The sequence below is a fragment of the Acanthochromis polyacanthus genome, chromosome 2 (assembly GCF_021347895.1).
Source record: "Acanthochromis polyacanthus isolate Apoly-LR-REF ecotype Palm Island chromosome 2, KAUST_Apoly_ChrSc, whole genome shotgun sequence".
Lineage (NCBI taxonomy): Eukaryota > Metazoa > Chordata > Actinopteri > Pomacentridae > Acanthochromis > Acanthochromis polyacanthus.
In genome coordinates, this window is record NC_067114.1 from 43,547,970 (window position 1) to 43,562,029 (window position 14,060).

Sequence of the window (14,060 nt, forward strand, 5' to 3'; positions counted from 1 at the left end):
GTTTTTTAAAAATATATAAGAGAATATGCTGCTGCTGTGAGAAAATCTTGTTGTAGCTCTAAAAGAATCCACGCATACAGAAAACGTCCCTTCACTTCAAACTGTGTCAACAGCGGATATTACTGATGCTAATCTAACTGATCAGCTGCAGCAAACACAGCGCCGGTTTCCATGGAAATGCAGAAATGTCAGCAAATGTCAGTAAACGGCAACAACCGGTACGACAACGGATGATGCTCTGAACGGAACCAGACACAAACAAGGCCTCTCCGGCTTCTGTTTGCACTGACGAAGCAGCTCCATCTCCGCTGCTACCACGAGTGGATGAGATGACGTGAGCAGTATCCATGGGGGCAGCATGAGAGAGTGTGTGTGTGTGTGTGTGTTTTCAGCTTTGACACATGCAGTAGGTGAGAGAGACACTGTTGCCATGGAAATAGGCCTGATTCTCCTCTTGTAAACGTTTGGCTGGACTCGCTCACACATTTCTAACCTCTCTCTCTCTCTCTCTGACTCACTCTCTTGTTGTACATCTCCCTCCCCTTCCTTTTCTGGGTTAATAAGATCAGTGTTACTAATGTTCTTCAATATCATTTTTGCCTAGCTATAAAACAGTTTTAAAGAGTTTTACATGAAATCAATCATCTTTATGGGTGCATGAGGTTTAGAACAATATTGCCAAAGCTCTGAAATGCACTAGAAATACCAACAATTTAACCTGAATTGAAACTGAACCCCAAAAGGCTTCTTATCTCAGAAAATTGCCAAAATTCAGCATCACAAATCAAACTGCAAACACAACAGGAATTGTCAGATTTTCAACTTTCTCATGGTTCTCGAACTATATTCCAGATTGAAGCTTAAAATTGTAATAACTCATTTTTTTTTAAAAATCACTTTATTCTACCTGTCATATTAAAAAAAATCCCCCAAAATGAACAGTGTGCACCAATAACATTGTGTGAAAAACAAAAAATTCTCCACTAACAGGTGTAACTCTGAAACTAAAAGCGACTCAGTTGTGACCAACCGTCACGCGACTAAAATTCAGGTGAACTCGGCTGAGCTGCAGGCTGCGTGCAGACTGAGCAGATAGGAGACAAGTACAGAAACAAATTAAAAATGCAAGTAGCACCATGAACTGGCTTAAGCCCTACCCACCCACTGCTGCCCAATGGAAACAAAAACTGCAACACGTCTACCTGATGGAGTGTTTAACAGCCCAATTACAACCCAAAACGGATACGTTTTTAAGAAGATGGTCACATATCTCCACATTTTTCAGTTCGTAGTCTTAAAGTCAATTTGTGTACCTCCCTCTGTATGTAGGGGACTCTTTGTAACTTTCTGCGCCTTTTTTTCCCTCAACACTTGTAATGCTAATTGCCTGTGATTCTGCAGTTTTTGGCGATAAAGTTAAAAAAAATGCAAGTAGTAATTTGTCCATAATGTGTAGATTCACCAATTTTTCCAGCGTTGGTAAACCCAGTGGGCGCTTCTGAAAAAATCGTACATGTTGATTAGTATTTCTTTTTACTTTTTGCTAAATAAAGACTCAAAGAAATTCAACTTTCTTTCAGTCTTTTTAAATAAATTCACGGCATTGCAACTGCACAAAAAGACAGTTTTGAGTTCTTTCTTTTAGCTGTGGTTATACTGTTTCCATTGAGGTTTATATTGCAGCAAAAATGAGTCAACAGTGAGTGGAAATGTAACAGGAGCCCAGAAATGCCCAGAAACTTCTTGTGATCCAGTAGATTAAATAAGATCTAAAGGACTTATGCACACAAGACCTTCATACATTTACAAATATTATCCATATTTTGCACGTGTATATTTTAAACAGTAGGATATTAAAACATGTTCAATCAAAGTTCATACATACAAGATGACTAAAATGCAGCATAATGTTTTAAATGTGCTATGTAAATGATGGTTAAAAATAGAACAAAGAGAACCTGAAATACATAGTACCAACCTGAAAAGACCTGATATGTTGGAGAAAATCTGTGCGATGTGTTCCATTTCAATGAGCTTCTTCTTTATATTCCAATTTTGCTAAAATGTAGTCTCATTTTGTGTGTTTGTGACAGTCCAGACAGAAGAACAGGTCTCAAACAGCAAGCCTGAGTGTACATACTGTGGTTGTGTGTGTGGCTTTCTGCAGTCACTTAAATGGAATTGCCTCATTCTCTCTGACCTCACCCTGACACATGACTGTTCCCACCGTCCACACACGACAAATGGCTGCTAATCAAATCCATTCACCCTGAAACACGAGCGTGGAAGCCCTCTCCTCTCTCCTGAGTGGCCGTGATAATGCATGTTGCCGTTTTATGTCTCTGAGAAGCATCGCATCTCTTTGTTTCATTTCTTGACTGAAGCTGCTCCACAATAAGTCCTCATGACTGCAGCCATGTGTTAGCAGCTAAATCAGGTGATTATCCATTATGCTTCCCTTTGCTGCCGTCTACAAACGCTCGGCCTTTTCAATAGATAATAGTGTCTTTCCTGTCTTTATACAAGAGTGTGTCTTTCACTTTGGCAGCAACACGTTTAGATTCTACACTGCCGTCCATCTGAACTCTGCACTCTTTCTAAAGTGGCTCCAGATTGTGTGCAGATCTGCTAAAGCTGTCTGCACTCAGATTGCTGCACAAATGTCCTGTGTCTCAGTTTGAGTGTGTTTCGTCTCCTTCACACTGTTTTCTGTGGGCTCTGAAAATTAATCTGAATTAATCAACGTCTCACATGTCTCCACAGAGTGTCTTTTAGTTTTCCAGCTCGAAAAACTGCAGAGATGATATATTATCTGGTTTTAGGGCTTTTTTGCTCTTAAAATCAGCCAGCTGGATGACTATTAGTTAATTCAGTGTGAGGTAATACCCAAGTCCAGTTCTTACTGGCTTGTGAAAAACTAATTGTTTTGAGGGCTTGTAATGGAAGAGGTAAATGTCTCCATATATTATCAGTTTATATGTTACAAATCTGAGTTGATAACAAGCACAAAACACAATAAAAATTGATCTTAATCATGTAGGACCTTTACTGGTACTAAAAAACTTACCTTGAAATTCAATCGATAAAGTCATATTTGCACCTGTGATGATAGCTTTGGCTTTCTAGTCTTAATTTTGCATCTATGTGAATCTAAATAGGAGGAACATGAATACATATTTAACTGAAACTCAAGGGTTTTGGTGCATTAGGTTGAGAACAGATCAAAAAGCAGCGACATTGTTGGAAAAGACATACAAAAAACAGAATATTTTTCTTGTAATTAAAGGTGAAAAAACTCCCTGCAAAAAACTGACAATCTGAGGATTCACTGGTTATTTTCCTGCTTTACTACAATTAATAAACCAAACTATGTTTAATTTTATGAATAAATACTGTCCCAGGTGCAGCACTGCAAAACTCCACATCCTAAATGATCGAGCTGCTGCAGGAAAAGAATTGTATCTTGGCCTAAAAACTAAATTTACAACCTGGTACCTTCATCAGAGATGAAGGTTTAGTCGTTTTTCCTGAAAAGGTCCTGCAGTTTCTGTGGATAAGAAGGGAGCAGCGTGTCTATGTGGGGGTTTCCAGTCTCGAGGAAACAAAGGATGTAGATGAAGAAGAATCTTTTTGTATCTAAATGTCCATTAATAACAAAAATATGCACCTTAGAGTAATGTGCAATGCACTGTAGCACTTCATGGGAAGTATTTTTAGAAATTATACTGTATATTTTTATAAACCAATTGAAATAATTTATATTTATTAGTATGTACACCACTAAATGCACCTTAGGGCAAGTGTGCAATGCACCAAAACACTTAAAAAGTCCATTTACTGTGATATTTTGCTTTGTTTGGGTGACTTTGCGGGGATCCTTTGGTTGATCTTTATGGAGTATTGTGGATGTAAATTGTCCTTGTGTCTTGTCTCACTGTGTCTGTCCTACATATTGTCTCTCTTTATTGTTATTGTGATTTGTGATTCCTCTGTCCTCCTTTGTCCTCTTGTATTTGAGAACTTTTTATTTCATGTTTTATGAGACACATTACATCAACCTGGCAGGGACAACAGATGGAAATTAGCCTATGGCTATAATCTGGCATATTTACACTTGTGTTCATTAATATGTACTGTCCCTATGAAATAAATAAATAAATAATAACAAAAATATTTCAGTTTGCGAGCTTTGAACAGCGTGCATAGTTTGCCATGTATTATTAGTCCAATGCATAGACTGTATATAAAGATGGACGTAGCATCTGGTTCCAGAATTGAAGCCAACCCGGAAGTGTCAAAAACTTGCAATATCACCCCGTCCGCTAGGGTTGGCTCCAAAAAGCTTTTTCTCCATAGACCCCAATTCATTTTTGGAAAAACAAAATTTGATAGACTGATGTTCTACAGCTCAGGATTTTTCCCCCGTTAGTTTTCATGGTCAAAATGAGAGATCAGGTGGCCAATCTTAAAATAAATCAATACTGAATTTTAAATAAATCGTTAAAGTTGGCGGAGCCAGGGGGCGTGGCTATACTTGATTGACAGTCCCATAAACTGGTCCTGCGCCGAGTTGCTCTCCGGTCCAGTCTGTTTGATGACGCTTTTTACATCACCGGCCCTAAAAAACCCAAAATGGCAATCAGGAAGTAGCAAAATCCGGGCTTCATTTTCTCGGCGTTGAAACCAACGGGTGACGTCACGGTTAGTTCACGCCTGGTCGAATGCAGGACAAGTACTAAACCTAGCAGTTGAAAATGGGGTTCTTGAGGTTTTGAAACATTTTCCGGAAAGATTTTTGTAACTAAAAAATGTCACAAATTCAAACTACAATTTCAGAAAACTTTTAGGAACAAAGTTGGAGCAGATAGAATTATGAATTATGGCTGAATAAGATTCTTCTTGTATCTGAATGTCCATTTATAAAACAAATTAAATTTTAGTTTGTGAGCCTTGAACAGTGTTTTCAATCAATTATTAGTCCAACTTGGGATAAGAACTCAACCTGGTAGTTAAAATGACGAACTTCTTGAGCTCTTAAAAAAAATGTTTTGGAAGATTTTTGCAACTAAAAGTTTTCCATTGCAGAAAACCTTAAGCAACAAAGTAGGAGGAACAGAACTTTGAATGGCAGTGATGCACATTCATTTCTAGCATCAAAACAGGGGAGGAAACTGACATTTAAGTGTTTTTGTGTTGTTGTGGTGCCATAATTTCTACAACAATCTAAAAAACATGACTGGAATCGCATATTTAAATATTTGTGCACTGGTTTGCGCCCTCCCCATCCCTTGACTCCCCCTCGCTGATTCAGACGCCATGCCTGTCTGAGTGTGTGATTCTGCCTCCATGTGACCGTCCATTATTGATGATGCGTCCTGAAGCTTCCCCCGAGGTGATGAGCTCACTGATGAGGTCACCGCTCGCTGTGTGAACACACTGAGGGCTTCCTGCCGTTTAAACATACATGTTTAAACGGACCAGAGCTCCATCAAACACTTTAAAAACGAGAGCAAAGATAAAGGCGTGTCACTGTGATTACAGAATCTGACAGAGGAGGAGGGAAGATGTCCGTCTGTGTGATCAGCTCATTCAGGCTCTGATCCTCACCCCTGATTGTGTGTCTCAACAATCTCAGTAACTGTGTTTTCATATACAGGACAAATCTGCATGGAAAGCTACAGGAAGTTAAAAATAATTAGAAATACTGTATTGCAACTTTATACCTCCACCAACCAAGCAGTCAGCCAAGTTTATATATTGGTTATTTGGGATTCTGTAAAATACTTTGGATGAATTTTGAGAATTTTGGATGCTTTCAGACCTCAAATTTTTTGTATTTTCTATTTTTTTAAAAATAACAAAAAACCTTGGAAGCCATTCTGAAGGTTCAGTATCTCCAGAAATATGACCCTCACAGTCATGAAATTTGGTGAGGACACAGACAAAACAGCAAATCCAAATGATTAAATGTCACCAGCAGAGACCAGAACTTTAGTTACCGGCCTTTGAAAAGGGAAGAAAGTGCAACATTTTCAAACAAATTCCGTTTTCGGGCTGTATAAATTGTATATATTCATGAATGTATCCATATTTCCTGCTAAAAATACAGTCTTTGATTGACAATTTACCAACTTTTGAGGCTTCTAACATCAGTAGAGTTTGACGTGTAGCACATAACAGCAAGATAAGTTTTGATTTTTTTGCGTTTTGACAAAATAATGACGTGGACGCATTCATAGAACACAAAAACTGGCGTTCTTACAGGTGATCTAAATCCTAAACTCTGAACAGAACCTCCTCTGGAGCAGCTGGACTTTATGCAACTATGAACTAAAAGCATCAAAAAGCTGCAAGTTGGTGCAGAGCTAGAGTGACTACAAAATAAGCACTATGATGTAATTTGTTGTGTTTTTTACTTTTTGTCTTATACTCCAAGCTGCTCCATCTGTAGTCCATACGGATTAAATGCTCAGGAAACAAACAGTCCTCATCTCTCACTTTGGGATTTGACTTCAGCATCATGTTCAGCGGCATCTCAGAAACGAGCTTATTTGTAGACGAGTGAACAAATTACATAAGTTATTTTAGTCAGAAAGCAGATGCATCTTGTTGTCCATTAGCCCGGACAATTATCTGGCTCTGACCTGCAACTACTTGTCATAAGAAGCTTATCTTGGATGTTTCTGTTGTTTTTGTAACCCTGGAAACCAGCATTATTAAGCTTTACATATCTGGATTATAGTTTTCCTATAAAAACACCACATTCAACACACAACGCTGCACACACACTGGAGCTTACAATCTATACGTTGTTCATAAACCTCAACACTACTGTTATTAACTGTACATATGCAGAGGAAGGAGCTTAGAAAAGCAAGAATAAACCATTTTTGTTCTTAACTTATCCAAAACCTTCCTGTCTGTGATGTTAATCACTTTTTTTGGATAGAACCTTTCAAAACAAAGCTACAAAGTGCTTTAGAAATATCAAATTAGACGAATTAAACAAATGTACACAAATAAGATCCCAAACATGTAAATAAAACAAGAAAAAATAGTTAAATCAAGATAGTTTTTTTCCACAGCACATTTAAGACACTGTGCCAAAGCACCTTCCAGTAAAAAAAAAAGAGATCATGATTTGGCATCAGAAAGTGTAAATACTGGGACTAAGACTATTATTTATGGTGGAATTTTACCAGAATAATTTATATAATGGTGTTTAAAACTCCACAAATATTTTATTAAATGCTATTTTACTATCATATATGTTAAGGCTGAGATCCTACAGTGTAATTAATTATGGAGAATAACCTAATTGCTGTAATATTACAGCAGAAAATATGTTTACGCAGATTTTTGGTCATGTTCTACTGTGATACGTCCACCTACAGACTCAAAGAAGCTCAGTAGTTCAGTGAAACTACAAAAAACATCCCACTTGTGGATCCAAAACAGCACAAGTCAGAAAACACCTAAAAAAAGATCCTATAATAAATCACTTCAAATAGTAATAATAAAAAAAATCCAATCTTCCATATTTATGAAGGAAAATCTATATAGCTGCCTAAATACACATTTTTAAAATAATATAAAACGGCTTTAATTGATCAAAAAATATATTATATACACATTATTTCTTAATAGTTTGTGCAATAATAGCTTCTGCATCATCTGTAGCATTTTATTTCACATACAATATTTCAGTGTAATATTTCAGTTCAATGTGAATTATTTAATTATCATGTGCAACATTTCATTTTCATTTGGACTTTCATTGATCACAAATGCAATATTAGCTTCCATGTACAGCAGGTCAATATGTTTAATATTTCATTTTAATTCCATTTTCAAGTGCAAATCAGATTTTTTTCCCATTATCAAGTGTTGTATCACTTATTGCTCCCGTATATTTGCCAACATAACTTTCTATTGCTGTACTTTAGCCTCACTTATTTCAGTGAGGCATAATACTTACGTCTTATTACTTTTGCACTGCATTTCTAATGCTATGCCATTTGTTGTGGGGTTTTTTCTGTGCAACATCTGGCACAATATTTCCTCCAGGATCAATGAAGTTTTATCTTAAAACAGTAAAGCAGGGCTAGTTAAAAGACACCTGAGGAAATATTGCTGATAAAAAATAAATTTAAAAATCTATATAAAATAATTAAAAGATTAAAACAAATGTGTAATAAAACCTTCATTCAGCCTTCCATGAGTTTTTATTTTTGTTAAATTTAGTGAAAATCTGATGTTAATCTTGACTCTAACTTCATCTCTTTCGTCTTTCTGAGCTGTCCAATTGAAAAACTGACGTGCAAAAAAACAAACAGACCCAAGAAGGACAAACACAGTATGGAGTCTAACCAGCAGAGCCTGCTCTTTCCCTTTAACCGACATGTCCTTGGCCCTCCCTACGGGCACGGCGGCCGGTTAGCTCCATGTCCTGACAGTGACGATGCTCTCTGACACGTGAGGTTTGTTGCTGCTGCCGCTGTCAGAACGGCCTAACGTTCGCCGGTCCAGAAGCCATTTCAGATTCTGATCTCTGCCAGACCCCTGCAAGGGGATGAGTCATCACACACACCTCCAGCAGAGAGCTCGCATTCAGTAATCTGGGCTATAATTAGCTCCCTGGATAGAAAGACCAGAAAAAAAAGGCAGTAAAAGAAGCGAAGGACGGGCTTTTAAACCTAAAAATACTCCCAGGCACTCTGTGGTATCGGAGTGATTATTCCGTCAGTCGGGTCACCGATTCACGAGGGACGATCAAATAAGAGTCACAGAAAAGAAAAAAAAGAAAAAAAAATCACTCAGCTGCTCATAAAAAGCCCCTCAACCCTCCTGTTGCCTAGGTTACGGCTGAGCTGAATGGAGGAGGACGTGATGATGGTTTCACTGGGAACAGTGCGGGAGAGATCTGACAGAATAATAAATTTACCTCTGCCTATATTCTCCCCCAACATCTCTTGCTCCAGTTTTGATAATGACCCGCTCACTTCTATGCTGAGAATACTGAAGGAAAAAAAAAACAAAAACACAGGGTGCCAGTGGCCCCAAAACTTACAGAGGCCTTCAACAAACAGTAAACAGCTCAGAGTGAATTATTTAGATGGTCAGGATGGAGCGGGGCAATCGTACGGAATCAGACTCAAGGTTTTTTTACACAGCATCTCTGTCGCCATCTGTCAGGACTCGCTGCCTCTGGCCTGTTTCCTTCTGCTGGCAGGAAGCTGAACGCTGCAGCTGTTCACAACAAAACACTACACAAAGCAGAGTCTGACCCTCAGCTGAGCCCAAACTTCGACAGAGTGTCACTGAGAGGCGACACGGTGGTCTAATAATGTGTGCGACTCACTGTTGTGTTCAGTTTGCTAAAAAAGGCAACAACCCATAAGCTGGTTATTGTTTTAAGTGTGTAATCAGCAACAGACATTCTATCAGTTTCACAACGCAATCACAACCAGAAAGAAAACGTGTTATATTTCACTCAGGTGCAACATCAAGACATTCAAGTTTGCACCGTATGCATATTTTTTTTCATTTATAAAGTCTCTACACTATACTACCGTTTAAAAGTTTGGGGTCACCCAGATCATTTCATGTTTTCCATGAAAACTCACACTTTTATCCATGTGCTAACATAATTGCACAAGGGTTTTCTAATCATCAGTGAGTCTTTCAACACCATTAGCTAACACAATGTAGCATTAGAACACAGGAGTGATGGTTGCTGGAAAAGGTCCTCTGTACCCCTATGGAGATATTCCATTAAAAATCAGCCATTTCCTGCTAGAATAGTCATTTACCACATCAACAATGTCTAGATGGGATTTCTGATTCATTTAATTATTATTATTTTTTGATTCATTTAATGTTATCTTCAATGAAAAAATAGTTTTTCTTTCAAAAATAAGGACATTTCTAAGTGCCTCCAAACTTTTGAACGCTGGTGTATATTTTTGGTACATACACAAGAACGTTGGCAATGGCAGCATTTTTTCCTACATATAGGATAAACCTGTGCAACATCATTATATTTCACATTCAGTGGAATCTGTGCAATATCTGAAATTCTACATATATGTAGAAGCTGTGCAGTATCAATATTCCTTGTGTACATGTCCTGTTTATCACATTTGCTGCTGCAACACTGCAAGTTCTCAACTATGGGATTAATAAAGGCATATCTTATTTCATCATACTGTGTGTATATATATATATATATATATATATATATATATGTATATATAGATACATACACACACACATCATACCATACTTGTGAGGACTCTTGTTCTGTCTCAACATACATAAGTCAAAAACCAGGGTTTCTGTGGGTCCTTCAAAAGTTGAAAATCCAATAATCACAACTTTAACACCTTTTAATGTCTTAGATACAATGTCTGTCCAAAAAAAACTTCCCACCTGGATTTAACAAAGTAAATAGTTAAGAGCCTGCCACTGGATAATTACTGCAGTGATGAATATGTTTTAGCTAGCATGCCATTCCTCGTAAGGACAGTAGCAAAATCTACAAGGATCATGAGAAAATAGTTTCTACTAAAATGACTTTTCGATTAAAGGAAGCACTGATGGATAGATGAAAGTGTTACAAGACATGGTTTGAGAACATTTAGTGCTTTTTAAAATCCTGTTCAAACTAAAAGTTGAAACCTGCAGCACCTTGTGGACGAAAAACATCCCCTTAGAAACCTTGGGTCTAGAGCTTTTAGAGTTGTAAAAGATGCAATAAACACACAGTTGATGTTAAAAGCCACCAGCAAACATGTGGCATCAACAAATATTGTTTTAATTCCACATTGGGAACTGACCTCAGCACAACCCACTGTGCACATAAAACATTTATTCCAGTAACTCCACAAAGTGGACAATGTTTGGATTTAAGGCAACATTAAAAGCTAAGCTACTGTGGCATTTACTTTCATGCATTTTTGCCATTTGCACATTGCAGTGAAAATGGCTTTAATGGGATCTTAAGAGTCATACATTTAACTTGCAGAAATGCTGAACACAACAGTAGAACCATTTTGTGCAGCAGTGACACAGTTTTCCTACAGAGAGAGCGAAGACGCTGCACTTTACAGCATCAAAACCAGAAGTTCAGTGACTCCTGGATTTTATTCAGCATCAATTCTGACCTTGTTTGTCAGCGATATTTTCAAACCCAACAAATGACTCGACAGCTGTCTGTGATGCAGCCTGAAAGCAACCAGTGAGATTCTAAAGAGACTCTAAAACTCTTAATTCCCACAGCAGCACCTCAGCATGTTGGCTGGAGGACTACAGCATGTTTACTGACAACAAACAAGGAGGATAGAGAGGCTGGAACGGGGAGACTTTCCTGTTATGTGGCACAATCTGACGCCATAAACCTGCACTATTTCTGAATACAACTGAACTTCCTCTGGTGCAGCTTCCAGTCAGAGCAGAGGGTAGCATTTGAGAAGCTGATCATTTTAAATACTTCAGCTTTGTTCACTTGTAGCTGATAAATAATCAAAGGAAGTCAAACACCAAATTTATGTTCTGAAGCTCAGTGAGATCCAGTCAGAAGCAGCAGTCTGTGGAGGCATCTTACCTTTATATCCGGGCCGTTGCAGTTGAGGCTCATCCCACATTCATCTGTGATCTCTGTGATCTCCGACAGGTCGTCATCTTCGAACTCATCCAGGCTGATGTCATGGGTCAACCTGGTGGAAAGAGAGAAAAGAAAAGCTGTTAACCCTTTGGCACCTCAGCAGCTCTGAACATCTCAGGATCTGTTGATGGCTGAATCACATCAGACACGTCAACGTGGGTCACAAATAGGATGTAATTAAAGAGTTCTCAGAGAGCCCAGATCTTGACCACAGCCAATGTCTCACAGTATTTAAAAAAATAAGTCCTCCAGATGTGCACCAACATTAAAAACTTCACCTGTCCAACACGTTTCAGCCTGACACAAGACTGTGTCCAAAATCAGTCACTTCTCAATATGAAGTGTGCATTTTGTAGTACTATCCTAATGTTAAGTTACAACTGACACCCTATATAAGGTCACTCAAAGTATCCCACAGTGCACCATGAAAAGTAGTGTACAGCTGATGGTCATTTATCAGCATTATGTACCGTCATGTATTACCAATAGAGGATTGGTGTCATTTCTACAGGTTTCTGACGCTATTTCACAGTGTAAAGTTGTACTTTCTACTGAATATTTGCTTTCTTTAGGTGTTTAGCTTATTGAAATGACAACATTCACAATACAATCTATGATTTATGGTGAGAAAGTATTAAAATTAGAAATAATAATTGGAATTGATATGTTTAATGGAAGCAGAGTGACGATTCGCAACACAAAATAAGAAAAACGGTTATTTTAATGAATTTATTTAGAAAAAATGCTCAGTATAAGATGAATTTATCTCAAAAATCCCAGTCAGTTCACTACCATCGACCTGATAAGTTTTCATTGAGCGACTGCAGTAATGTGATTAACAGAACCGAGATTGAAGTAGTGTCCGAAAATGTTACTTTAGTCGAGCAGCTCCCTAAGTAGGTCACTATATAGTGTTCATAGACATGGAGGAGGGAGTGAGTGGATGATTTTGGACACAGTCCAAATCCTAACCAAGAACAGATAGTACCAGGACTGAGTCATGACCAACAGGGGTTAAGACCAAATCAAGACCAAAGCAGGATGAGAACCGAGACAAACCCAAGATCAGACCAGTCCTTTCCTGCATGACACACTAGTGAAAAAACAATGCAAACTGTTGCAATGCACCACTAAAACTAATATCCTGAAACAAAACTAAGCTAAGCTACAAAGCTAAAGCGCTTTGGGCAAAGAGGGGAGCACGTTTCCAGCTGCACTGCAGAACTTAGATTGATGCTGTTGTTCAGATGAGCTCCTTAAGGCTCAAGTATTGCAATTTTAACACCAGCGGATTTGTCTGGCTTATTTATTTAGCATGCAAGTGTGTAATGGCACTATGGCTCTCCTCTTTAATGCCTGCATTTATTCATTTATTTAATCACCGAGCTTCCAGTAATTTGTTGGCCAGTTCTGTGGGTATCGCCATCTGCTGTTTGTAGAAGAGAGCTAAGATGCTTCACTGGCAGCACTTCACTTCATTCATCACCAGCAGGACAGGAATTAAAACTTGTTGCACAACACATGAACAGAGGAGCTGCTGGTTAAGAGTTACCAACCTGGATGAAGTTACACAACATCAGTGAAAACATATCAGTGCAGATGTTACAGGGATAGACCGATTATCTGCCTGGCCAGTTGGCATTTTTCCGATTATCAGTACCTAAGGACAGTGTCTACATTTTATCACTTCCATTTCTGTACAACATCCCACCGCTCCAAAAAATACAATAAGATAAAAAAGTAGAATAAAATAAGTCAATAAGATGATAGCTCAGTTTATTATTCTGCCAATAAACACGGCAGAGTTATGTGACCACTGGCGTACATTTTTCTGTTTTTTTTATCTGTGTGCAACATTACTCAAAAATGGACTAACAAATTTGGATCAAATTTTTAAGGAAGGTCAGAAATGACAAAAGGACCACCTCATTAGATTCCGTTTCATTGCGAGATAGCAGCACGGCGTCACTGTAGCTATGACAACAAGTGAACACTACATCAGCTGCCTGCTGATGATCACATGATTGTGATCCTACTACAAATCGACCGTTGCGGACTTTTCAGGACTTCTCCATCAGAGATGATACAAGGAACAACTAATTAAATTGTGAGGGTGTTTCTGAGTCCCATCAATTCCTGCTGCTCGCGACATATTTACATCATGCAATTCGGCATCCGTACATAACACACACATGCACAACACAGGCCTGTGCTCAGCGCAGGACAATTTTTTGTTAAAGATTTCATCCATTGGAAATGATACGACTGAGCAGCCTTGGTGGAGTACTGCGCTCTCTGAAAGCTTTTCTTGTTGTAACTACAATCATAACAGGCTTAATATAAGACTGAAGTTACTTCTAATGAGATCCAGATCTTAAAACAACACTTTTTTCGT

General features: G+C 38.2%; 1 protein-coding gene across 2 annotated transcripts in view; it reads right to left on the minus strand.

Annotated features, from left to right (window-relative positions):
- Positions 1–14,060, minus strand: part of mapk8ip1b (mitogen-activated protein kinase 8 interacting protein 1b) — a 72,978-nt gene that overhangs the window by 35,078 nt on the left and 23,840 nt on the right. For both annotated transcript variants that reach the window (XM_022216737.2, XM_022216738.2), the window contains exon 2: positions 11,606–11,717. In XM_022216737.2, coding sequence (XP_022072429.2) covers positions 11,606–11,717 — 112 coding nt within the window. The remainder of the gene's footprint in view (positions 1–11,605; positions 11,718–14,060) is intronic.